At 41.2% G+C, this 25,470-nt stretch overlaps 3 protein-coding genes across 6 annotated transcripts in view; 2 read left to right on the top strand and 1 right to left on the bottom strand.

The window, feature by feature from the left end:
- LOC117480514 (IgGFc-binding protein) overlaps positions 1-5,327 on the top strand; it is a 35,515-nt gene extending 30,188 nt beyond the window's left edge. The window contains exons 42-50 of the mRNA XM_034127858.1: positions 48-646; positions 1,006-1,573; positions 1,674-2,272; positions 2,368-2,935; positions 3,019-3,218; positions 3,370-3,750; positions 3,866-4,152; positions 4,874-4,924; positions 5,035-5,327. Of these exons, the coding sequence (XP_033983749.1) occupies positions 48-646; positions 1,006-1,573; positions 1,674-2,272; positions 2,368-2,935; positions 3,019-3,218; positions 3,370-3,750; positions 3,866-4,152; positions 4,874-4,883 (3,212 nt within the window). The 3' untranslated portion in view covers positions 4,884-4,924; positions 5,035-5,327. The remainder of the gene's footprint in view (positions 1-47; positions 647-1,005; positions 1,574-1,673; positions 2,273-2,367; positions 2,936-3,018; positions 3,219-3,369; positions 3,751-3,865; positions 4,153-4,873; positions 4,925-5,034) is intronic.
- Positions 5,328-5,931: 604 nt separating this feature from the next.
- Positions 5,932-15,102, top strand: LOC117480047 (sodium/potassium-transporting ATPase subunit gamma-like). Of its 4 annotated transcripts, none has more exons than XM_034127198.1 (10): positions 5,932-6,204; positions 8,412-8,471; positions 8,626-8,652; positions 10,095-10,118; positions 10,346-10,369; positions 11,480-11,554; positions 14,446-14,479; positions 14,584-14,621; positions 14,713-14,749; positions 14,847-15,102. In XM_034127198.1, the coding sequence occupies exons 1-9, from the start codon at positions 6,198-6,200 to the stop codon at positions 14,718-14,720; spliced, it is 297 nt and encodes a 98-aa protein (XP_033983089.1). In that variant the 5' UTR covers positions 5,932-6,197; the 3' UTR covers positions 14,721-14,749; positions 14,847-15,102. The 4 variants fall into 4 exon arrangements, with proteins under 4 accessions (XP_033983089.1, XP_033983091.1, XP_033983090.1 ...); XM_034127199.1 differs by lacking the exon at positions 5,932-6,204 and adding an exon at positions 8,174-8,211; XM_034127200.1 differs by lacking the exon at positions 8,626-8,652.
- A 3,371-nt stretch (positions 15,103-18,473) lies between these two features.
- LOC117480046 (NF-kappa-B inhibitor delta) lies at positions 18,474-25,118 on the bottom strand. The gene is made up of 12 exons (XM_034127196.1): positions 25,103-25,118; positions 22,583-22,719; positions 22,466-22,496; positions 21,927-22,114; positions 21,647-21,828; positions 21,249-21,354; positions 20,987-21,133; positions 20,847-20,898; positions 20,559-20,716; positions 20,136-20,252; positions 19,822-19,986; positions 18,474-19,725 (listed from the first exon to the last, which is right to left on the bottom strand). Exons 1-12 carry the CDS (start codon positions 25,116-25,118, stop codon positions 19,654-19,656), a joined length of 1,371 nt encoding a protein of 456 aa, XP_033983087.1. The 3' UTR covers positions 18,474-19,653.
- Between the last annotated feature and the right edge of the window lie 352 nt (positions 25,119-25,470).

The following is a 25,470-nucleotide window of genomic DNA, read 5'->3' as shown; positions in this document are numbered from 1 at the left end:
GATTTTCATATTTGGTTTATGCCTTTTATAATTATATTCCTATCTAGCAATGAGCTGTCAGCGTCACAGCCACTATGAAATCTGTACCAGCCCATGCCAGCCATCCTGCCCATTCCCTGATCAGAAGTCACCCTGCCCTGGTGCCTGTGTGGAGGCATGTGTCTGTGATAAGGGTCACGTCCTCAGCGCTGGCATCTGTGTGCCTGCTAAAAGTTGTGGTTGCTCCTATCAGGGCCGTTATTACAAGCCAGGGCAGCACTTTTGGGCTGATGAGGCATGCGGTCGCCTATGTGAGTGTGATACGACCCTGGGCATGGTGACTTGCCATGAGGCTTCCTGCTCTGCCCAGGAGACGTGCACTGTAGTGGATGGAGAGCGGGCCTGCCGACCCATCAGTCACGCCACATGCACAGCCTCAGGTGACCCGCACTACCGGACTTTTGATGGCCGCCGGTTTGATTTCCAGGGCACATGTGTTTATCAGCTGGTCGGACTGTGCTCGCAGCAGCCGGGGCTCGTGCCGTTCAAGGTGACTGTGCAGAACGACCACCGGGGAAGCAAGGCTGTGTCCTACACAAGGACTGTCACATTCTCCATATATGGCATCACCCTCACCATCAGCAGAGAATACCCCCACAAAGTCCTGGTGAGTACGGATTTGGAGGTACGGATATTGTCAAGCATATGTGCAATTTAATAACAGATTACATTTCTTGTCACTTGTTTTCATTTGCATTTTTTAAGAGAAAATAAATAGGACATGTAGTCACAGTATTAAAAATAAACACAGGACAGATACTCAGAGCCTCTTCAAATGAACAGATATTATTGTCATTGTGCTAATTCTGACATACCGTCTGCATATATATTTAATTGCATATTAAAATGTTGATCCAGGCAGCCTTAATTAAACTAAGATTTAACTGCACATTAGAGTGGATTAGCAAAGGCGGCAGAATTATTAAATCTATAATCTCCTAAAAATATTTCTCTCTCCCTCTTCAGCTCAATGGGCAGCTCGCTTCGTTACCATTAGATTACAATAATGAGCTGGTCGTGTTTCTTAGTGGCGGGACAGCCGTAGTGGAAACAGATGCTGGTATCACCGTGACCTTTGACTGGAGGGGCAGAGTGAGCGTTTCTCTGCCCAGCAACTACCAGGGCGCAGTCTGTGGCTTGTGCGGCAACTACAATGGCAACGCTCGTGATGACCTGACCATGCGGAACGGCCAGACCAGCAAAAACGGAGCTGAGCTGGGAGAGAGCTGGCAGGTGGCCCTGGTGCCAGGCTGCTCATCAGTCTGCCAGGGGGCATGGTGCCAGGCCTGCTCCGACTCCCACAAGAAAAAGTACCAAGCCCAGAAATACTGTGGTATAATCGCTGACCTGGCAGGGCCTTTCAGAGATTGTCACAGTCGTGTAGACCCTGCTCCTTACCTGGAGGACTGTGTGTATGATGCCTGTCAGTACCATGGCCACCAAGGCTCAGTTTGTGATGCTGTGGGAGTCTATGTCTCTGCCTGTCAGAGCCAAGGAATCACCATCCGCTCCTGGAGAACAGATGCCTTCTGTCGTGAGTTTGACAATCTGTTTTCATATTTTCAATCTCTTATTTTAAAAAGTATCTCTTTTATATTTTACCCTGTTCATTTCTCCCTCCACCTTTCCCACAGCAATGGTGTGTCCAGCTAACAGCCATTACACCCTGTATGCCACGGGCTGCCCTGTCACCTGTGCCAGTTTAACCTCCCTCACCACCTGCCACAGGGCCTGCTCAGAGGCCTGCGAGTGTGACGAAGGCTACCTGCAGAGTGGGGATACCTGTGTGCCCGTGAGAAACTGTGGCTGCTCCTACGATGGCCAGTACTACAGGAAAGGAGACGTTTTCTACCCCGAAACAGAGTGTGTGGAGCAATGCGTCTGTGGAGAGAACGGCGCAGTGTCTTGCCAAAAGGCCAAGTGTCGTGCAGGGGAGACCTGTAAGCTTGTAAACGGAATGAAAGGCTGCCACCCTGATGGGCAGGGCAAGTGTGTGGCATCCGGAGACCCTCATTACATTTCCTTTGATGGAAAGAGGTTTGATTTCCAGGGTACCTGTGTCTACATGTTGGCCAAGGTGTGTGACGATGACAAAGGCCGGCTGACGCCATTCAGCGTAACTCAGGGGAATGAGAAGTATGGAAATGGAAAAGTGGCCGTTACCAAGTCTATTGCAGTGGCAGTCTACGGTTATGTCATTTACATCCAACAGAAAGTGCCATGGAAAGTAACTGTGAGTTCGATAACTTAATCTAAAACACATGTGGTAAAAGGTTTGCATGTTTATTTATGTCCTCCTGATCATTTTTTCCTCCTCCCTCTGCCCAGGTGGATGACGAAATCCTAAACCTTCCTCTCTACCTGGACAATGGGCGTCTCAGAGTCACTCAGGAGGGTCGCAACATAATAATCCGCACAGACTTTGGACTGACGGTCCTGTATGACACTGTCTATTATGTTGAGGTGATTGTGCCTTCTACGTACCAGGGAAAGATGTGTGGTCTTTGCGGCAACTACAACAAGAACAATGGTGATGACTTCAGGCTTCCCGGTGGCAGAAAAACAAACAGCGTTGATGACTTTGGGAAGTCGTGGGTGGTGGACATGCCAGGCAATGTGTGTGGGGGCTGTGGAGGCCAGTGTCCAGTATGTGAGCAGGCCAAGGCCACATTGTATGGAAAATCGGACTCCTGTGGCTTCATGAGTGCACCTAATGGTCCTTTTAAAGCCTGCCACAGTAAGATTGACCCAGCGGCATATGTGTCTAATTGCGTTTTTGATGTTTGTGCTGTGGGTGGCAACAAAGATAATCTATGCAACAGTGTCCAGGCCTACGCTTTGGCCTGCCAGAGCGAAGGAGTTCAAATCCAGCCATGGAGAAGCAGCTCCTTCTGCCGTGAGTTACACTAAACACTATTTTTGTTGTTTTATATTTCAGGTGCTCAAACAAAGTCTTACAAATGTCTTCTTCTCTTGTAGCTGCTTCCTGCCCTGCAAACAGTCACTATGAGGTGTGTGCCGACACCTGTGGTGGGACCTGTGCCAGCTTTATTTACCCGTTTACTTGTTCTGAAAGCTGCTTTGAAGGATGCCAATGTGACGCCAGCTTTGTTTCCGATGGCATGCAATGTGTTCCCTTGGACAACTGTGGATGTGTGCACAATGGCAGATATCTAACGGTAAAACTGTACTGAGATTTGACTTTGTCATACATCATAACTCCCACACACTTGAAAGTTAGTTTCCATTTTGTCATAGCAAATACACATGAACAGAGACAACATTATATTCATCAACCTGGAAGATGACTTACACAATGTGTGTTTCCAGGTGGGCCAAGCAGTTGTGGACAAAGCCTGTACGTCCAAGTGTGTGTGCCAGGCCTCTGGGGTGGTGAACTGTGAGAAGCTGACCTGTGCCAGTGGAGACGTTTGTGGTGTAAGAGATGGCGTAAGGGGCTGCCACGTCAAACAGGGCCACTGCAGCATCAGCCAAGTTGGCCTCCTCACCTCCTTTGATGGCATGTCTGGAGCGATAGGAGCTCAAGGGGCATTTGAAGTGGCGTCTCTGTGCGACGAGACCGACAAGATGTGGTTCCGCGTGGTTGTGGACGTCAGGGTCTGTAGCAAGGGTGCATCTCCCACTGTCGCCACCTTGTATGTGTTCTTTAAGGAAACGGTTGTCACAGTTAACAGCCAACATGTGACCTGGGTGAGAAGAGCAGGAAGGATAATAGTTCAATGTTTAACCAGAAAAGTAGTTTTGGTGTAGAAACCTTTTTTTTTTAATCTCACTTTGTTGTTTTCCCATCCTTCATGTCATCCAGGTAAATGGCAGGAAAGTGTCTCTTCCCAGCAAAGTGACGAGTGACATATCTGTCCACATCTCAGAGAAGACTGTGATCATTGAGAAGGCATCTGCTGTACGGCTCACCTACTCACTTTCAAAGGAGGTCACAGTCATTATTGACAGTAGCCTGTCTGGTAAAATGTGCGGCGCCTGTGGCAACTACAACAACAACTCCAAAGATGATATGAGAACTGCAGATGGGAAAATCACCTCTGATGTGTCTGTTGTTGTTGGCTCCTGGAGCGCCGGGGACTTTTCTAGATGGTGAGTATTTGAAAGGCATACTGTAACATTTGTTCTGTGTAAATATAATGGGCAAAGATACATTGCTGCATTTACTCCTAGGATAATGATCTTCTTTCTTGCCCTTTATTATGCAAACAGCAAACCTAATTTGACCACTGAAACAATCAAGCACAGATCAGCGAGAGATGGTAGGGTGCTATGACTATTCAGCCGCTTATTCTCTTAACAGCAAGAACCAAACAAGGACTCCACAGAGCCCTTTTAAAGGAATGAGAGTGTGGTTTTTAATTGCATTTGGTCCAATTTAATTAAGAAATGCCAGAGAAACCCCTATGGTAATTACTGATTAAAAAGCAGGTGAGGCTGACAGGCATGGCCATCAAAAGCTACCAAGCTTGCAATCCAATCACTGCTTGTCATCCAAGGACACTTAAGACTCATCTGGGTACAATATTAATTTGAGCCCTCGTCTATAGTTCTGTGCTCTAGCCTCAAGTCAAACCCTTAGAGAATTGAGTTTTGTGCGTCCCCCTTCCTTTTTACCTTCTACATAGTTGTCTTTTGGTTTGCATTTTCTCATCACCACCAAACAACACAAAAAATGCCCTGAGTGTCTGCATAATGCCTTAAGAAATACCATTTTCTAATGTGTTGCTTGTAATCTCTGTTGTGCCCGGGTGTACCTGACTTTATTTTCTCTGGTGCCCTTCCGCTGCAATTCTTTTCTGTTTCATTTCAGTGGTCTGTAGAGAGGTTGGTTCTGCGGTGGTGGAAAGCATCTGCTATACAGGTAAAAACTGATGTTATTTCCTCTCAAAACAATGAACTGATGTTTCCTCGTGAAGGAAACAGCTATAACCCTGTGGCTTACATCCATGCTTTCTACCCCACATTGAACAGGATGAAGAATTTGAAGTCATTTGGCAAAGGTTTCTTGTTTTAAGCTGGTTTTTACTCATCATACTTCACTACTTCCTTTTGATTCATGAAATGATAGTGGTTGTTTACTGGCCGTCTGCTCCTCTATTGTTCACCTTGGTTTAGAGCATTTTTGCTCAATCCTGTCCAACATCTCCATCTAGCGGAAGAGAAAATGATAGCATCTATTTTCCATGGAACAACCTGGAGCAACTGTCTTGTTAAACTGTCCTTGCCTTTTTTGAACATTTTTATTTTACAATGTGTTTTCTTACTGGAACAACCAATAAATACATTTTCATTACACTGTGTGAGTTTTGTATACTTGTCTCAATTCAAAATACATACTTGACTATGTTTTGGGAAAATTAAAAAGACTGGTAACCACCTGGTTTCATGGTGTGTGTTCACCAGATTGAGACAGGGCCTGCTTGCTACACAGCTATGTGTTTGTTACACGAGGAGAGGAGAATCTGGCAGCTTGGTGTGGGAGAGACCTTGGGGAGTCAGTTTTCATATAGCTGAGAGAAAACTTTATCTCACTGACAGTCTGCAATGGCCGTGAAAGAGCACTAGCCTCCCTAAAGGCTGTTAGTTACTCCACGTTGCAACAAGCTCTCTGCTTGATTCAGCTTGTGTCTGTTATATTTGGCTGTGGGGGGAAATGAGCATGATCAACAGTTCATTTAAAAATCATGTTTTACTATCTGTGCTGGCACCAATCCACATGGGAGTAATCTGCTCTGCTAAGTAGCCCTGTACTGCAGCTCCTCGTGCTGTTTACCTCTGCACTGGGGAGCTCAGGGTACTTTAAGGAGTACTCGTGGTTTAGCACTCACACACTTTCTCTCTCTCTCTCTCTCTCTCCCCCCCCCCCCCCTTACTCTCACTCACTCTAACTGTTATTCCCGAGGCAAGACCAAGAAGGAACAGAGCTTTACTTGGTGCAAGCGAGTACTAAGCAATCTCCACAACATAATTCCTTTCCATTAGTGGCTTTTCATTTTATTTGCATGCTCCAGGATAAGGTTTTGCATACCCAATTGTATTTCTCTTGGCTGAAGTAACACGTGGAAAACTTTTCAAAGCAAAGTTCGTTTTACCGGGCGGAGAGTCTAACTCGCATAAGAGTTTAAAGGAGGCTAATGCAAGGTAAGATTATTTAAAATGTCCAAATGTATGCTCATGAATGATGAATGAATTTCCTTGAATTTAATTGACATGAGTGCGGCTAGATGAGCGTAAACAGTTGAAAATGCAGCGTAATAATTGAAAAACACGTTTGTGTCACATATTTTTGTCTTGTCGGAAGTTTTATTTTTTGTTTAAGACTAAAATGACATCCAACTTTTAATTTGACACTGAGTCCTTTCTGACTTTACGCGTGCAGCAGAACACCGCTCATGTTGTTTCCACTAATTTGAACCCAAAAGACAAACGTGTTTTAGTTTACAATTTACCGCAGTATTAAAGGTGGGGTAGGTAAGTTTGAGAAACCGGCTCGAGATACACTTTTTGTTATATTCCATGGAATGCTCTTAACATCCCGATAGTAATGAATATATTAAGTGCTTTTACAAAAAATCCATTAAAAAAAAGCCGTAATACTGTAAAAAGCACGACCAATCATTTTAGCCGGCCCGGCTAAAATAACTGGATGGCCTACCTGCCTGTCAGCCTTCCATCTGTGCACAAACTTATCTCGTGCCCTCATTGGTCATGTGCGCGTTCGTGTGTGTTGGAGGAGGGGCTCTATAAGGAAGTGGCAGATTTTCTCCGGTTGTGTATTTTCAAATTCTAGCGATCTCGAGCCAGTTTCTCAAACTTACCTACCCCACCTTTAAGTTGATTGTGTGTACGTATTATCCATTTTCATTTTGTTTTTTGGCGGTCGCAAAATGTCACACCATTTTAAAGGGTTCAATTGAGTTTTTCTGTCACACTGTAAACTGAGTGCAGCCAGTAACACTATCGCGTTAATTGACGAGATCAACAACGAGAACTCGAAAAGGAGTCACACTATTTAAAACCAGATTGGCTTAACTGTAGCAATGATCATTCTTTAGATTCCCAAGTTTTAATTATGAGGAGCTAATATGTGTGTTTCAATTGTGAACGCACTCATATGGGCTTGTCTATAAGGGTTAATATAAGCAACCCCTCTTTAATTAGAAACTGTCCATGTTAATCCCACTTTATTATAATCCATGGTAATTAATTTTTAAAGTGTTGCTCTATGGGCGTCTTCCCTGTTTTAAAATTATTTTCCTCTACATCGAAAGCTAACAAACCAGATTATTGGATTGGTTCTTGTTAGTATAACTCACCCTGTATTTGTTTGATTAAACCTGATTGGCAGTCCTTTGTTAATCCTGCTCCCAGGGTTGGAGTGTTCAATTTCCCCCACTCCAGCTCCATGTTCACACTCTAGTCATGCATCAATCCCCAGCAGTGCTCTGGGCCAGGGAGGGAAACCTTGGCTCTGCCAACGTAGGCTTTGATCTTTGCATTGCAAAACATTTTATTCCATGGCTTCGATTTATTTTTGAGAGTATGAATCTAAAACTGTTTGTACCTGCATTATATTTTGTTGTGGTGGGTTTTATTGGAATAATGTGGCTATAAACATAACAAAACTGCAACCAGTGCTCTTTGGTCATGCAATGATCTTAAACTGTGCCAAATATTGTAACCAATCAGGAGTGGCAGTCTAGTTGTTGAGCCTTAACCTGTGAACACATGGCTGTAAGAGTATCTCGTAGAATGTCCTGGATAATATATAGACAGAAAAACAACCCTAGGAATTTGGTGCACTCTGTGTGAAGTAGATGACCCAGCAAAATGCATCCTCTTAACCAACCGACCAAATGCAACCCAACACCAGCCTTGCTTTGCCTCGCACCCCTCAACTGCCAAGCCCCATGTACTGCAGCACTGAGCCTTAAATAGACCCTGGTCTGACCCAGGATCAGGATGCCATACTATTAATTACTATTACTAATAGTTGTATGTAGCATGCACCCAAGTCACTGTTCTGGAAAACAACTAGTCCGCCCCTCACTTACCAAAACTGGCTGTTGGGTTGCTTCTGAGAGGTATTAGAGGGGAGTTGCTTAAGATTTTCACAACAGGCATCCCTCTGTTCTCAGCAAGGCAGAGGTATTTTCGTCTTAGAGCAGTCAGTGATTTACAAAGTTTATTTTTAAATCACTTTTAAACTCAACTTCCTGACACCCCGGCACTTTACCCTCATAAAGCAGCATTCATTTAGCCTGCCCAAAAATTGTGATCTCATTGCCCTTTACATGATCAGTTAAAAACATGTATTACTTCTCTAATGTTTTTTTTCTTCTTATCAGCAGGTACAATGGATCTTGTGACATTGGTGGTGTTTGGATCGTGGCTGGCTCCTGCACTCGGTGAGCATCCATTTCACAACAAGTTCAGCGATTTAAGTTTTTCCTCCTCTTTGAAACTATATGTGAGCGTTGTGCTCTTCAGTTGCTTCCCCTTTCTTTCGCTTGTGTTTTAAAGTTCCTCCACGTTAAATGAGCTGATCTCTCTGTATAACAGGATCAGCATTTGGCAGGGAGGTGTTCGGTAAGTTTCCTGCATTTAGAGTATCTGAAAATGCACGACCATTTGATTTATTACGCTTACTTACTAAATAAGGCTGTTTACCATGTGCTCTTTTGGGTCAAAAGTGCATGGCATGCCCCGTCTTTTAGTTAGCATTGCAGTGGTGGTGTTTCTATTATAATATCCATTTAATATTTTCCATTTTATGTCAGTGTTTTGCTTTGAGAAAAGGCTGTGTCAGAATAGAGTAAATGTTTCCTTACACGGCAGTTTTAACAATCATTTATTCACACTGCTGCCAAGTTTTCCATTGTTAATGCAGGTCCTGGTCTTTGGTTCATTTCTCTGTGCGACTGCTTGCCATCAGTTGAACTTGATGTTAAGCAGATTTGCCTACACGAAGGGTTTTTATCCTCTCTGAGTGTCAGGTCTGTTAGTCTGTCCTTTTTTTTCTTTTAATGCTCGTCAGAATCAATGTAATAATATGCGTTTTTGCTTCACAGAATAAGTTACTGACAGTATTTACAGCCTGGAGTAAACCCAAAGTTAACTTGAGCTCTCTCATTTCCATTCAATCTAATATGGAGTTTATAAAATATTATTCCGCATTATTCATGTATCATACATATTTAAAACAGCTCAAGTCCGGCTTTATTGAATCGTGTGAATCAAGGACACAAATCTTTTGGGTATCAAGTTTTAGCATATAAAGTTATGTTGATAAGCTTGGAATAAGTTCCGTCAGGCAAACATCAAGTACTGTATAGAAACACTTGGTTTACTGATGATCAATTTGCTGTACATCAGTTGTTAAAGTGTATACATAAGCCAGACTACCTGACTGGCTGACATTTAAAAGTCTGTTGAACATTTTAATGAGGGCTGTAAAAAGATAAATAAATAACACATTAATGATGTGAAATGTTGCATAGCACCAGTAGAAGAATATTTGTGCTGCTCTGAGGTTAAATTGTTCTCGCTTCAACACCAGTGCTCATATAAACAACGTCTGCTTTCTGTCTTTATTATTACACCTCGTGAAGCTGTCTCTCTCAATTATTCTGGTTGTTCTCTTGATGAACATGAGGAAGAAACTGTGATATAGCTTGTGGCCATGTACACTATGCTTTCTAACAAGATTCAAAAGAAGACCAGAGCATAACATGAATTCAGCCATGATGTCTAATATCTAACACATTGACAGGTCGGAGCAATCTAGAGAATACACAAAGGTATTCAAGTAGAAATATACAGTGTTTAATGTTGAGTTCTTATACCATTATGGTAATGTATTATTGAACCTTTACATAAAAGACAATGAGTTAGATACTCACCCTTTTAAGGCTTCTCTGCAGAGTGAATTTACCCCACTACCATAGATTTTGCCATTTGCTGACATGCACTCACACCACCATGCAAATGTCGTATAAAGACTAATGAATTGTTCCCTCTTTCTTTCACAGCCTCAGCGGAAAATGCGGACAAAGGTGGGTATTATTTGAACAGAAGCTTAGAAAAGTCAAATTTAAGATAAGCTGCATACTCATTTTAGCTGGCATATAAATTGGCACTGGCACCAAACTGGCTAATGACTAGATGGATGACTGAAGCCCTCAAAGTGCTGAATAGCTGTCATATCATGAGTGCTCTGTGAAGTGTGTCAGTGGGTAAATCTGCTTCTCATTTGTTTCCTCTCTCTGTTCTCTCCTACCAGACTATGACAGTGCTTTTGAATACGGTGAGTGTTTAGCAGATATGCCCGGCCTTTGAATGGCTAACCCCTCTACACAGGAAACATCTGGGAGGTTGAGACAAGTTTGCATTTTCCACTTGTTTTTCCAGAAGTTATGGAAAACAGTCACCCCAAGGCTAAGCTTCTGGTGTAGTCCCACTGCGGATACTTCTAATCCTGCCCACTACGTCGCAGGCCGGATTTTCAGTCCATCTAAGGCGCTAAAGTGAACAGGATGACTTTGAATCTGCATTGAGATTTATGAATACCTACTTTTATTCATGTACTAGTTGTTATCTTTACATTTTATTGGGCAGTTTTTGGAAGTGTTCTCTATCTATATTGTGCCATTCCAACCATAGTATATCGCCCCATTGAAGAGCACTAAAGAAAAGGCTTCTAACATTGGGATCAGTACCCTAAGATATATCTCAGAATGAACAGCTAAAAGAAAGAAAACTCATATTTCTGTTACACAAAGATATGTTTGATCTTTCCCTGAGTTTTGTCTTTATTTATTTATTTTCTTATGATCTCTTACCCCTCTTGTATTCCCCATAAATAAACAATCTTTATTAAAAGTATATAGGACTTTATTTTGAGGGGTCACAAGCCCAAAAGGTTGGGAACAGCTGCACTACAGAATTATTATAGACTCTTGTCAACACATTTTATTATAGCTCATATCTATTCTCAAGGCAATGCTCGTTGCATCGCTGCAAGCTGTGCAACTCTTTTTATCGGTAAGATCTTAAACAGAAGATGATCTAAGCACTCATAGCTTTGAACACAGTTACTACTGCTTTGATTTTGTTGCAATTAAGGGAAACATAGACCTTATATTTCTTATATCCAGCCTTATTGGGACAGGCAGCTCCACAATCCAAGTTGACCATGGTGTTTAAAGTTTTGGTGACTGCAGTTTACAGGAATTTGTGGTGTCGTGTGAAAATTAGGGGGGCTGCAAAATATTTCTGCAATGCTGTGTTTGCAGAAAAATGTGGTCCAATGCCTCAAAAAGCTTTAGCATTCATGGGGTTTGATATCACAGAACATTCACATGTCAGTGTGCCCTTCTACGAGCGTTACAATGTGCTTTTTCTTCTTTCATTTCAGATTATGAGTCGCTGAGAATCGGGGGCCTTGTGTTTGCAGTGGTACTGTTCGTGCTGGGTATCGTCCTCATTGTCAGTAAGTGTTTGTCCACCTTAAGTACTGTATGCTGCAGATGTGTAGCCACTAGCCACACTGGGATTCCTGTATGTGTGAGTTGATCTCAGAGTCTCCCAAAACAAGCGGGCTCCTGTTTTTCTTAGAGGTCTGGACGGAGGAACACTGATACCCCTTGCACTCGCTCTCATGACCCGTGCATCGCAACAATTTGCTCTTTAAACCTTATCCCTTTGATCACGTGCAGTGTCCTTACAAGGTTCCTCCTCATCTGCCAGTACATGCTGTTACCGTCTGTCATAGTCCTGAAACCAAATCCAATAAATAAATCATTTGGACCATCACACTTTGAATCAGTTAGTCAAGATTGCCGTGGATTCCGAACTGCTCTCTTTTAAGTTGTGGCATTGAATTAAAATGATTAAAATAAGTAGAGGATTCAAGTATATTTGAATTCTCAAAGTGGATTTGAAAGGAGCAATCTGGTTTCCAAATGTAAACAGGTTTATACTGCCACAACTGGAAATGAGCGGAGGTCATTAACTACATAGTTTTAAGGCCTTAATGTTACTTGTGGCTAAATCTGTCTTCTGTTTTTCGACTTAAAATACTGATTTAGCATTTTTAACTCAAAAGGTAACTCTGAAATGACGTCTGTGAATAAACTTCAGCTGCACGTGGTTTAAAAAGTTACAGATTAGGCTTATATAGTCTCTAACCACAACTGGTTGCATAAAATACTGCTAAAATAGCAAATAAGAAGAAACATTTGATTGGAAAAACAGTCTTGATTTCATCTGCACAACATAACATAAATAGGATAAACCCTGGAAAGATACTGTTGGGCATTTCAAACAACATGGATAGCAATAGAAACCCTTTGGCGCCTCCCAGTGTCTAAGTGAAGGAATGGAGGCGGAGTGTTTTCTTTCTTGACTCACAGCTTTATTCTTAGTCCTGAGAGAATGTAGGTCACTAGCCTGGTCTAGGATTTCCCAGCAGTTTAGCCGGCCACACTAGCAGCTACACGTCTTAGTCCAGAGTTCAGATAGCAAAAGCATGTTACTGTGAGAACACTCAGAAATCCTCAGTGGTGCAGATAATCATTTCTATATTTGAACAACATCTACCGACTACCTACCTACATGAAACTACTCACATGTGTGAAGAGCCCTTCTGTAGGCCAAGAATCGGCTTCACCTAATATTTCTTCTTTCAATATAAGACCAATACGGCCATGTCATCATCATTTCATTTTTAATTAAAATAGTACAGTATTTGTGAAGACAATGACTTTACTATTATAAAGCCTTGCTGGGCTTCTATACTAATACTGGATACATTTGACATGCTTTCATTGGACTAGACACTATGCTTTTAGTTTGAAAGAAAGTGAACTTAAAGTGATAGTTTAAAAAAATGTCTGTGGGCTTGTGTGAGGTATTAGCCATAGTCTACGGTAGATAGCGGTCAGCATTCCCCCACCTTACACATAGTAATAAAGTCACTCCACAAAAGCTGCTATGCTTTACAGGGCCATCAATAAAGGGTATTTCAGCCACAGGTGGGCTCACTAAAAACAGAAACAGAAATCTTTATCAGACACTGTCTATGGATATCAACCTTTTGACATCACCATTTACAAACATCCCAACTATCCCATATACATTCATAATAATCGGCATCTCCATTAATTTTCCAGACTTTAACATAGTAAAAATAATGTTAGCTGGATGTTATTCAACATAATGGCTCTTGTGTTTTGGGCAAACTTAAACAAATTCATTTAAAGGACACCTATCATGCTATATTTAAATGATATATTGTAGGGCCATACCTATATAAGGTATATTTATACGTTTCTGTTTTCAAAATACCAAACAGATCATGCATTTTAGCTATGCCTCATTTTGCTCTATTTGCTGTTCTCCAGCCCTGTTTTTGCAGGGGGCTGATTCTGTGAGCTGCAGCTGACCACGCCCCTCTGCAGGAGAGGGGAGCGTGCTCTGATCAAGTCAGAAGAGGGGGAGAAAAATAGATCTCCGTCCTCCGTGTTTTATTATAGCCTATTATTATATAGAGTCGTTATTCATTTGTTTTAAAGCTTAATAAATAACAAAGAAGACCTTTGACCGGCACTTTTCTAATTTTGTCCGGAAGATTTAAACTTTAACGGACATCTTGACCGGCGAAAGAAAACCTAACTGAAACTCTGCCGCATGGTCCCCTCGTTCCTTGGAAGAGGCGGAGAGGTGGGTGTTTGTCATCTGCTGGTGGACTAACGGGAGAGAATTACAGTGCTTGCCTCGACGGGGAGGGATTGCATTGAATTACAGCAGCAGGAGCAAACGCTTGCCTCGGGGAGGGAGAAAAAAAGCCACAGCGGAGAATAAACAGAAGGGTAACCATGGTAACCATGCGCGGGAAGTCTTCTTCTATGCTTTTGTGGCAGACTACAGCGCCACTTACAGGCCTGGCATATGTACTACAGCGTCTCCAGCGCTTTCGAGCGGCAATGACCGGCCGTGGCCCAACCCCACATTCCCCTGATAGGTGGAAAGTTGGCCCAATAGCCGTAGCGCCACCGTCCTGACGTCAGGACAGTGTTCAAATCTGGATCAGTTTTTATCAGATCCGTTGCAGCCCCTTTTTTAGAGATTTGGGTATGGAGGAAAATAGAGAGGGTTGTGTTTTCTGACACTTGGTGAGTTCCCTGGAACACCGGGGACACATATTCATGTATAAAAAGTGCATTTTGCATGATAGGTCCCCTTTAACTGTTCACGTCAATAAAGCTAAATGTGTAAAACGCTGACTGTTTTAGTTGTATACATTATTTGAATTTGTCATGTTGTTTGTGTCGCCATTTTAAATATGAATGATTCATATTTTTGTGTTTTCCCCAAACACAGCCAAAAAATGTAGCTGTTCGAGTGACAAGCCAAGGTTAGTGATCAACAAATCAGACTCTCATCTGTAAAAACAATGGTTTTCTGTATATTATATTAAAATCCCTTCAGCTGGACTATCTAACTTCTGATTTTCCTCAGACCGAAGGATCCTGATGTGGAAACAGCTGTTCCAATTGGTAAATATGTTTTTATATAATATTAATCTGAAATGCCTATTGTATTGCCTTTGTTTGAAACAATATTTTAATTAAACAATTATTTCCACAGCTCAGTAGACGCAGAGGCAAAGAGCAGTGGAGATGAGGTCAGTGTTTTATCAACAGCTCTGAGTCTATTTTTTTACTAAAGGAAGCTGAAAGATTTTTACCAAATCAAACTCATGCTCTACCTCTTTTCCACAGTGCTACTGTCTGTCCACTAGATGGCAGCAAATACCTTGATCAAAGCTGAGGACCATCTTTCCATGAACACAAGAAGCTTTCTTTAATTTCATAATGTTACTGTGCTTGTTATATTTTCTTTATAAATGTTTTTATTATCAAAGACTGTTACTACAAAGTGTGCCAACTTTAAATGGTATCAATAGTGTGATTCTCATTTGTATTTTTTGACCTAACGATTGATGCAAAAATAATAAAACACATTTTTGAAAAGGTTCTTTTTTTTTATGCATCATTTTTTGATTTTCTTGGTCATTCCAAGAAGCCCAGGGAAAACCCTCTATGCTGCACTCCTGTTTCTGCTGACGCTGCACACACTTCAGTTACACATGCAGTAGTAGCTTCCAGCAGAGTGTGTGAATGATTAATGTGCTGCATTGTGCTGCACTTGGATAAGGATGTGGTTTAAAAAAATACACTTAATTGTACCTATCTCTCTATTTAGTGCTGTTTTATTGGCAGATTTTCAGCCGTATTGAATCTGGCAGCCTCTACGGATGTAAGAGCTGCATTATGCAGGCTATTTCTCCTGGTGTTGCAGGAAAGGGACTGCACTGCATAACACATGGGAGAGAAACTGGGGCATTTTGAGCAAGCAAGCAACATTTCTATGTATTGGGAAGGCAGTATAATTAAGAGACTGGTGGGATTGTTAGAGCAAAGCCACGTCATAGACAAATTAACAGCAACCCCCTTAGATTTCAGATATATATTCTTCAAATTTCTATTTATTTAGAATGTGGGATACATGTGCTTCCCACTGCCTTTTGTTGTAGTCCGCATCCTGATAGATTCCCCCCAACTCCACCCTTATGGATGTGATGCAGGGCTGTGCCCACCAGGGGGCCCCTCCCTCGCTCACAGAGGCTCTGAAGCAGTTCTGCATGCTGTCCTGTCCTGCTACACCTCGTTTCATATCCAACCTGAAACAGCAACCCAGCAACCTGCAACATATCTGCAAGACGGAGCTCTTCCACATCTCCTGCAGCCATGGCCACCACAGGTTTGATTGTTTTTGTCTCTCTTCTAGGATATTTAAAGTATGTATAACAGCTGTAAGCTATACTAATTGCCTTTTGTTGAACAACATTGACTTGTTTGGTTCCTATAGGTGTGATGATTTTGTGATTTGTCATTTTATTTATCTATTTTTACTTTAACGTTGTAGTTATTTGCCTGCTGCATTGTTGTTTCAGGCCCAAGAGCCAATTTACTGCTGATAGATCAGTGTTTTGACACATTTAAATTAATTGTAGTTGTAATTCAAAAATCCTCTGCTAAAAAAAAACCTACATTTAATACATTTGACTAAATATGTTTATCAATTGTATCTCTTAAACTGATGAGTCTGTTTTGGCAAAGAGAAAAGGCTGAAAGTAATGCAGACTGCCAGCTCATCCACAGGGGAGTGAGGGTTCAGCAACATGCAAGCCGCATTATTGACGCCCAGATATTCAATTTGGCACAGGCTGTAGTCTGGAAACACCCTTATACTAGCAAAGAAAAAGATTTGTCCTGGTTAAAACTAGATATCTTTGTATTAAAAATTAAACAGCAATCATTTCTGGAGGCTTCTTAAACTCTAAATCACCTTTCAAACACTACTTCTGCATTCCAAGCTCCTTTGTTCCTCTGCTGCTGTAATGATACCAGGGGTATCCTGCTGCTGGCCTGTAACCCACTTTTTTTCCATGGTGCATCTTTTTTTCTGCTGAGCAAAGATGCTGCATTGAGCTCCTCTCAGGGAAAAAAAAAAATCCTCCTGAGGAGTTGTGGAGCCAAGGCTGCAGATCTGAGGAACTGCAGACCTCTCTGTGCATGGTGCTGAACTCATGTAACACTATTCTCTCCTCTATAACTGATCCTGCTCTTTCTTTTGCAGAAACACTGTTTCCAGACCGAAGTGACTTTGAATATGGTAAGATTTACACAATCTACTATCAAAATCCTGTTAAACATATCACATTCTGTACTTTTTTGCTACATGTTATTTACCATGTTACATGTTCGTCATAAAGTGCAATAACTCTTCCCTTGTAGATTATGAGACTTTGTGTACCACGGGGGTCATCCTTGCCGTAATCATGTTTGTCGCTGGCATTTTAATAGCCCTCAGTAAGTTCAAACGTTCAATTATCGCTTTAATAAAGAGGCTTTCTCATATATGCATAAGCACATTTACACTGTTACTAATCTATCATTCCTCAAACAGGTAAAAAATTCACAAATTGTGTAAAACCCTCATCCAAGTAAGAAATGTGCAAGGCTCAGTGGATGATTCGCCTGTGCATGTTGTATGAATTTGACTCAAATGGGAAAACCCCACCAATGTTTAAAAGAAACCTTTACGGTATTGTTTTTTGACTAAAAATGAGTTTTCCACAGCTTTTCCTATCCCTGCTCTGGTTGCCTCTTCTAAAAAAAAAAAAAAAAAAACCCTTTCCTTTTCTGCATACCAACCCCAAAGCACACTTCCAACACATTAAAGAGTTTTTACCCTGTATGACAAATCACATGTAGGTAGTGCTTTGATGACGTCCTTATCTCCGTGCTTGCTCTTATAACCACTCTCGTTGTGTTGGTAGTGAGTAGGCAGTGTATATTGATCTGATGTAATCTTAACGCATGACGCTTGTATGGCAACAGGAGAAGAAAGACGAGTGCTGCTGTTTGAACGGAAACAAAGATCTGCATTTTGGCCCAAAGACACACCTCAGTTATCTCAGAACCCTGTGGCTTCAACTTGTTTTGCCATGATAAAGTTGTGGCCACAGTTGTAATCTTTATATCATAATCAGTAATCTTGATGTATTAAAACAATGCAAAAGGTTTACTAAGTTCCTAATTTTTGATTGCAGTTCCAACTCATCTGCTACCCCGGTTCCAAAGACAGAGGGTAAGTTCGCTTTTCTCCTCAGGATCATTTTATACTCAATAATGCAGACTTTCACTCTGCAACTCGCTCTGATTTGTTACCTTTTCTTGTGCAGTGCCTCCTCAAACTGTATAGAAACTGCAGTGTATACTTGGAAGGGAGGAAGTCGTCACAGGAACCATGCCACCGAAGACGCACAGAAACTGTTATGGCTAATGTACCTCTGCCAGCTGGATGGGAAATAAACAGGGTTTTACAACACATCATAGCCTGGGTCCCTCTTGTCTCCCTCTGAAGTCTGTTGAAAGTCTTACAATAAGTGAGCAACATTTCTATCCAAATAATACTTTGAATCAAACAAATGCAAAACAAATGTCTCTATTCCTCACAACAGTCTGTAAAACAATCAAATTAAGAGCATGATTAAATATTTATAGACAAAATCTCGAGCTCGAAACATGGATTTGCATGCATTGATAAATTGTTACAATTGTCTTTTTCCTTCAATTTTTTAGCATTACAGAATAATGAAGAGATCCACACATGGCCAAATATAACATGCTAAAAGGAAATATCTAGCATAGTATATTCATATTATTATATTTGTTTTATTAGTAGTAATTCCTTCTTTTTAACTCTAAAGCAAAAATTACAATTTTACCTGTAATGCTGGAAAAAACAAGACCACTGTTTGAAATAAAGATCTCCTCTACTCGACATCATTTTATCATTGTCTTTAATAATCATGTTGCATATTTGTAAGTGATGTAAATAATGTTGATATCAGAAAATGTTATTATCATATGTCATAATCATCATTTATCTTTACAGGAATCTAGTTACAGTCCAAAACAAACCTTCACCTTTGACGTGTAAAACTGGTGAAAATGAAAATTGGGCCAGAAGATAAATCCTCTGGTGGGATTGTGTATTTTCAATCCTTCTAATTTCAATAGATCAATATGAATGATAATATTCGAATGGTGCCCTGAACATCAAAACATTTACATGGAACTTTAAATACAGTGCTACTTTTATTCATGACTCATTGCCAAAATGTACAGTTAGTCACCGCACTTACTCATGTAATGTCTCTGTCATAAGAACATTCTGTGTCACAATCAGTTTCAGATACAATAGTTTTACACAGCCAAGTGTCTTTTTCCCACAAAGAAAATGTTTACTTGATATTACGCACGCAGGTATGATGCATACAGAAAAAAAGTTAAATAATGTGATAGCTTCTTGTCATTTCTTTAACATACATATTCTTAACATAAGCACACATGCTGACTGAAATCAGAACCATCACTCAGTTTATCAATATGAAAACTTATCATGATGGGGGATTTTGATGAGAATCAGAGGGGGTTCAGGGACATTGTCCCTGAGATCATAAAAACGATTTCATAGAAATCAACGTTAGACTGGGAGTTTAGCCGGGAAGAGAAATGAATGTTACTCCACCTTCCTCATTCTGCTGTCTAAAGATAACTAATTATTGTCATTGCTGCCACTAAAAGACTTTCATTTCAAATAGCTAAACTATCAATTTGATCAAAAATAAATACACAATATTTAAATCAGTCAAATATTTAAATACTAACATTTTATGAAAAGATATCAATGGAGGATATAATATTTTGCAATGAAATGCTGCACCTACACAGAACACTTCGCCCTGTATGTAGAACATATATCTACATATATAGACTTTAAGCATCATTTAAATAATCCAATGTGAATTATATCTAAAGATTAATATCCCAAACTAGTTTGTTAACAGTATATTGGCCAGAGACTCCCAAAGCAACTTAATAATACACTTTAAATCCCCTTCTTAACAGAGGTAACTTCTCATTCCCTCCAAAGGAGGATCACATGTTTTTCTTATCATTCCTGGTCCTGCAAGGACACAATACGTCGACGAGACGAAGCACTTCGTTTCTTCAGCATGAGCTTGAGCTAAAAATTAAAAGATAGATTAGGATGGTATTGAATTGAAACAGCAGGACTGAACTGTATGCTCTTTGGCTGCCTGTTAGAGGAGGGGCCGCTCACCTTCTCTCCCCTGGGCCCGATCTGCAGCAGGTGGGCTGGCTGGTCGTTCTCCAGGTTGCGGATGCTGGAATCAGCTCCTCTGCGCAGCAGCAGCTGCAGAATATCCTCCTGGTGGGGGTTACCATGGAGACCAGCTGCCATGTGTAGTGCTGTGTGGCCATGAGCCTGTGTCGTAAAAGGACAGTATGCGGCATGAATCAGACTGTTTGTACTCGGCTATGTACACAGTTTTTGCTTGGACTTTTTTCATAAACACACAAACACATACATATTTAAATACCCAGTTATGAGTTTGGTGTCTGTTTGGGACTCACTTTCAAGTTGACAAAGTCTTTCATGTTTGGCAGGGGAATCCTCAGCAGATAAGTCACCAGATCAATGTTTCCCTCCTTTACAGCCAAGTGCAGCACAGTCTTGTTGCTTTTGATTTCCTGGAAATGCAGAATTGAACGTGATAACAACACATGATTAATCCACAAGTCACACTTTGACATTTAGTTGTCAAACAAGTAAGAGAAAACAAAAGTGAGAGGAGGGGGAATATTTAGTACTATGACATAATCATGGTGAGATAAACTTGGCCACTTCCCCTTTGAACCGTTCACACTGACTGAAAGGTCAGGGTTTGACATATTGGACATGTTTCTGTACCTTGTCACTAACTTATCCATTCATTCGTCTATTGTGACAGATCTATAGATCTGTGAGATTCAGAAAAAGGAGAGCTGTAAACGCACCTGGCTGAGCAGGGAAGCCCCTGCCTCGAGGAGCATCTTCACACAGGAGAGTTTCTCATCAGCCACGGTCTGAAGACCAACATCTGCCAGCCTGATGCTTGGGAACGCCTTCACAGTGGCATTGTGAGAAATGGCTGCGCAGTGCAGAGGAGTCATACCTGAGGCAGAGAACAAGGCGCATGTTTGAATGAAGGCCCTAATGATATTTACTTTGGAAAATGTGGTCAAACTACAGTATAATGTATGGCTAAGGTTACAAAACATTGCATTGTAACAGCATTAAGTTACCATCAAAATTGCGAGCCTCCAGGTTGACAGACGGCCTGCTAGACAGAATTGCCTGTAAGAAACATTAAGGTCAGCTCGGGAAAGCTCAGTTTTCTAAAGTTCTGTGATACAAACGTAATGCTGTACAGTTGCTGCTCTACCTGTAGAACCCCAGGTAAACCGTAGTGGGCAGCCAGGTGAAGGGCAGTCTGTCCTTTGACATCACATGCATTGATGTCCGATCCAAATGACAGCAGATCTTGCACGATCTCTGGCTGGTTGGCCGTCACCGCCACCAGTAAAGCGGTCTGCACAAGCACATTTAACATGCAACTTTAGGAATAATCATCCTGTGCTAATATTTGTAATTTAACTGAATTGTGTCAAAAAGGGTGTACACTTTGTAAGATTTAGTGTTCCTACCTTTCCCTTGTGCTCTTTGGCATCGAGCCTGCCTACATCCCTCAGCCTCTCTGCAGCAGCATAGGCACACTCCCTGAGCCCCTTGGCAGTGTAGATGTGCAGGATGCTGGCAGAACAAGAGCACACAGTGAATTAGATTTAAATCAGGCTGGAACATCGTGGTAATCCCCGCATCCAATTTCACACTATTTCCTTTCACAGTTGATTTGTCTCTACATTTGATCTGAGTTTCTAATAATCGAGCATGAGCGGCTGACTCATTGACATCTTTTGGTTTCCTTAATCTTTCTAGGATTACTGAGCAGCACATGTGGCACTTTTATCTAAACTCTGGTTCTCACCAGAAGACAAACAGAAACGTATATAAACAGCATAACTCATTCCCTATGATCACTCACGTGTCTCCGTCCTCATCCTGCCCTGTTGCTCTGCTGTAGTCCATCGCGTTGAAAAGCATCCGGGCCTCTTCCAGCTTGACGGGGTCTATCGCCGGACCAAAACTCAGCTGTGTCGCCTGAGCAAGACCCAGGCCTGACCAAGACGCCGCCATACTGGGATCTGCCAATGTCATCTGGTTCTCCTGCTCAGAAGGATGCAGGTCATAAAGGTCAACCCATTATAAAGCTATGACACAGACACAGCTTGTTAATAGAATAGTATGACAAACAGATTTCTTACATATGTCTGGGGCATTGTATCTATAAATCCCTGGAGCTGCTGCTGGGTGCCATATTCGTGTGTCGCTGGGAGGCTGTAGGCTGAAGGGTAGCTGGGTCCATGCTGGCTGGGGTAAAAATGGACGGAAGACTCCGGTGCCGGGGTCCACGGATAACTCACCTCCATGTCCGAGTAGCTGCTTGATGCACCTAGAAAACAGGGGACTCAGTCAGTAATAGTTCAACTTGGCATGACATGAAAATGAAAGATACAAGGCTGGTGATATTTAACTTTTTTGTTACTGTCAAAGAATCCCCAAAACAGACCAAAACAACTCTTCCCTGTCTTTGGCAATCAAACCCATTACATCTTTACAATAATCAGGTCACAAATATATACTTATGTTTACAAATGATTCCTTAATCCCTAAAAATGTGTATTGGCTCGGGGTAGTTTAGGTAGACTTGCTTCAAAATGAACTAAAGTGCCCATGTTCTACAAAGAAATGTCATTTAGAGCAGCCGTCAGACTCATTAGGTGTTTTGGGGGTTTTTTCTTACCTGAACAAGGAAATGATTCTGCTAGAGACAACTGAAAAAGAAAGAGATCGAGAAGGAGGTGAAATTCAAAGCATCACATCTGTATGTCATTATAAGTGAGCTGAGCATCCTACTTACTGTCGCAGTGGTTAGGGGAGCAGCAGTTGTGCTGGCCGTAGAGCAGGGGGGGGGCACAGACGATGTCTCTCGCCTTCTCTTCTGCTCCAAGAGTTTCTTCACTGTGGGCAGAGTGCAACACGGCTTCTCATTTGGCGCTGAAAACGAAAAAGCATCGACTATTTTTGTCATATTTTGCTCACATACGATGGATATCATCGAACAAAAGCTTGAACATTAACAGTTTTCTTACATTATCCATCATCTGCTGCTGCTATGTTTTCGATTATCTTGATGGTCTATATAATGTCATAAGATTAACCAAAATAACTAGTTTGGTTTGTTTTAGTTCGGAAATCATTAGAATCCCATATTTATAACCAACACATTATGTTGTTTTTATGGTTGCTTTAAGAACAAAAGCTGAAGCTGAGGCAATAATTAAACAAATTCAATATATACAAATATTAAAGCAATAAAATGGCATTAAACCAAATTCTAAAAAGATAGGCTGACAAGTATGAGACAATAGAAATATAAGATATGTATTATGTTGCAAGCTTATATTTAAAGTAATGCAGGTCTGAAGAAATTCTTAGTTTGTTTTGATATTGCCTGCTCAGTTTCTCCATGAAGTCATTTCTGCTCCTCTACATCATATCCATTATATATGAGTATGTTTTCCCCTGCTGATAACAAAAAAGTATAATTTCCATCTAACAGGTGAGTAAAACAGGAACAAAATATTACAAAACAGATGTTTCCAGCTGACATGGTGTGACCGTAGGTTATTCTGTTTCCTCGACAGCTTCTCACCACACGTGAAAGATAAAGTGATATTTCCACCCTGTGTGTGGAACTGGAGATATGAGATAAAGCTCTGAGAAACGTCCTCCTTTAGGAAAACAGACAAACCAGCAAAACCAGACAGATTCATCAGAAAACCTTGAGCATGGGATTACCACTGCTTATTTTCTATGACATGTTCCTGTCTCGCTCCGTTACGCTGACAGAACCACATCTTCCTGCCTTTGGTTTGTCACAGGCACGTTACCCACACACACGTGACGTCGCCTTGTGCTTTCTAATGCATCTACATGTCTTAGAAGAAGAAGAAGAAGAAGAACAAGAACAAGAAGAAGAAGAAGAAGAAGAAGAAGAAGAGACATGTTCTTTTATCATTTCTCTTGTGAATGTTGACTGCACAGGGACAAGACTGCTCTATTCCCAAAGGCAAATACAAAGAGGGTTGACTTCCTTAAACAAATATGCAAATTCCACCAGCAAGAGAGAAGTGTGAGTTCATGGAGTTCAGATTTCTGTCAGTTTATCACGTCTTCTCTCTCTATGTCTTTCTCTCAAAATCCACACTTCTACTTTCATCTGTCCTAAACAAAAGGTCTTTCAGCGTCTCCGTGCAACCTGCCCCCACCGCACCATAAAGGTCACTTAATCATCAGAAAGTACATTTCAGTGACACCAAGTTTCATTTTCAAGTTCAGAAGGTGCTACTATACTGTAGGTTACTCAACCTGACTCATTTGATCTGTACACCTAAATGCCACCTGTGGCCTTTTTACAGATGATGTAATGCTGCAACATGCAACTACACATCTGCGTCAAACAGTAAATACCAGCTGATAGAACTAAGAGAGAAACTAGATGGTAGTGGCTTCTAATGCTTTCTCTAAAAGAGAAAACACACATATTCATGTTGGTTACTGCCCACACACTGCATTGGGCTACTCTGTGCTATATTCAAATAAGAGCACTGGAAACCCCTGGACATTGACTCATGTACGTGGGAGGTTGGGGATTCCGACGACCTTTCTCTTTTGGCTCGCATTATAGAGAAACAGAAAAGCAGCACAGTGTCAATTTCCTCATTTTGTGGTTTAACAGAACTCTGCAAGCATTTCAAAATAATGTGATCAGTCAGGCCTGTGCGAAAGAGGGCACGATCAAAGAAAGTTGAGCTGTTACGTCACACATTTTGCTTGTATGGCAATCATTTAAAGGGGAAATGAAACAAGCCTGCAGGGGTGGGGGCGTATTAGGGTTTCCCCAAATGATGTCTGGACTCTTGGATTCTCATTCAAAGTAAACTGAGAGAAAGGCTGAGGGTATCACTCAGCTGCTCTCATCAATACAGATTTATCTAATATAACATAGATATATTGGCTATGAAACACAGTCTCACTTTACAACACAGTTAAAGAGATCAGTCACATTTAACATCCAAACTCCCAAATAATGTGAAATGTAATATATGTGTTGATGTTCGAGGTATGGATGTGTTATGTTAGGCTTTAAATATAATCAAGGTTTAAATGACTTTTCATTGAAATGCGGCCAAAAACACAATAACAAATTAATAAAAACTAAACATATTAAAGTGTATGTTGTCCAGAAAACTTAGTAATAGTTGTAAACATTAAAACATTCAACATTAAAGTATAAAGCTGCACTCAGTGAAAATAATAATAAAACCAGTGATAAAATGTGTGTTTTGACACTGATTAACAAAATGAAAGTACTTACATTTATCAAAGTGCATGTCAGAAACGGTTTAGCCTTGAATCGTTAACAGGTGGTCTTCTCTGTCACCAGTCTGTTGAATGATGATTGACAGCGCCCGGGGGATCTGTGATGTTCTGTGATGAGGTCTGCGGGCTTGTTGTCTTATCGCTGCCTGATGTACACACAGAGCACGTTGTTTCCCATCGCCGCCCCCAGCTGCAGGGCACGCCCTCTGCAAAGGGGAAGCAACACTCTGTTATGTCAACCAGAGTACAAACATGAAATATGTTGAACACTTATTAACAAGAACTGCATTAGTTGTTATTAACAAACAGAAACAGAAAATATCAATCATCATTTTGAACCATGTTGAAAGTAGTAATATGATT

Source organism: Trematomus bernacchii, unplaced genomic scaffold (genome assembly GCF_902827165.1).
Source record: "Trematomus bernacchii unplaced genomic scaffold, fTreBer1.1, whole genome shotgun sequence".
Taxonomy (NCBI): Eukaryota; Metazoa; Chordata; class Actinopteri; order Perciformes; family Nototheniidae; genus Trematomus; species Trematomus bernacchii.
The sequence above is the reverse complement of the archived record's forward strand: the minus strand, read 5'-3'. Positions and strand labels throughout refer to the sequence as shown.

Coding starts and splice junctions, on each gene's coding strand:
- LOC117480047 (XM_034127198.1), top strand. Junction 8,653..10,094: donor ATTTGGCAGGGAGGTGTTCG/GTAAGTTTCCTG, acceptor TTTCTTTCACAG/CCTCAGCGGAAAATGCGGAC. Junction 10,370..11,479: donor TGACAGTGCTTTTGAATACG/GTGAGTGTTTAG, acceptor CTTTCATTTCAG/ATTATGAGTCGCTGAGAATC.
- LOC117480046 (XM_034127196.1), bottom strand. Junction 21,355..21,646: donor CAGGATGAGGACGGAGACAC/GTGAGTGATCAT, acceptor TTGTTCTGCCAG/CATCCTGCACATCTACACTG. Junction 19,726..19,821: donor TCGGGCCCAGGGGAGAGAAG/GTGAGCGGCCCC, acceptor TTTAATTTTTAG/CTCAAGCTCATGCTGAAGAA.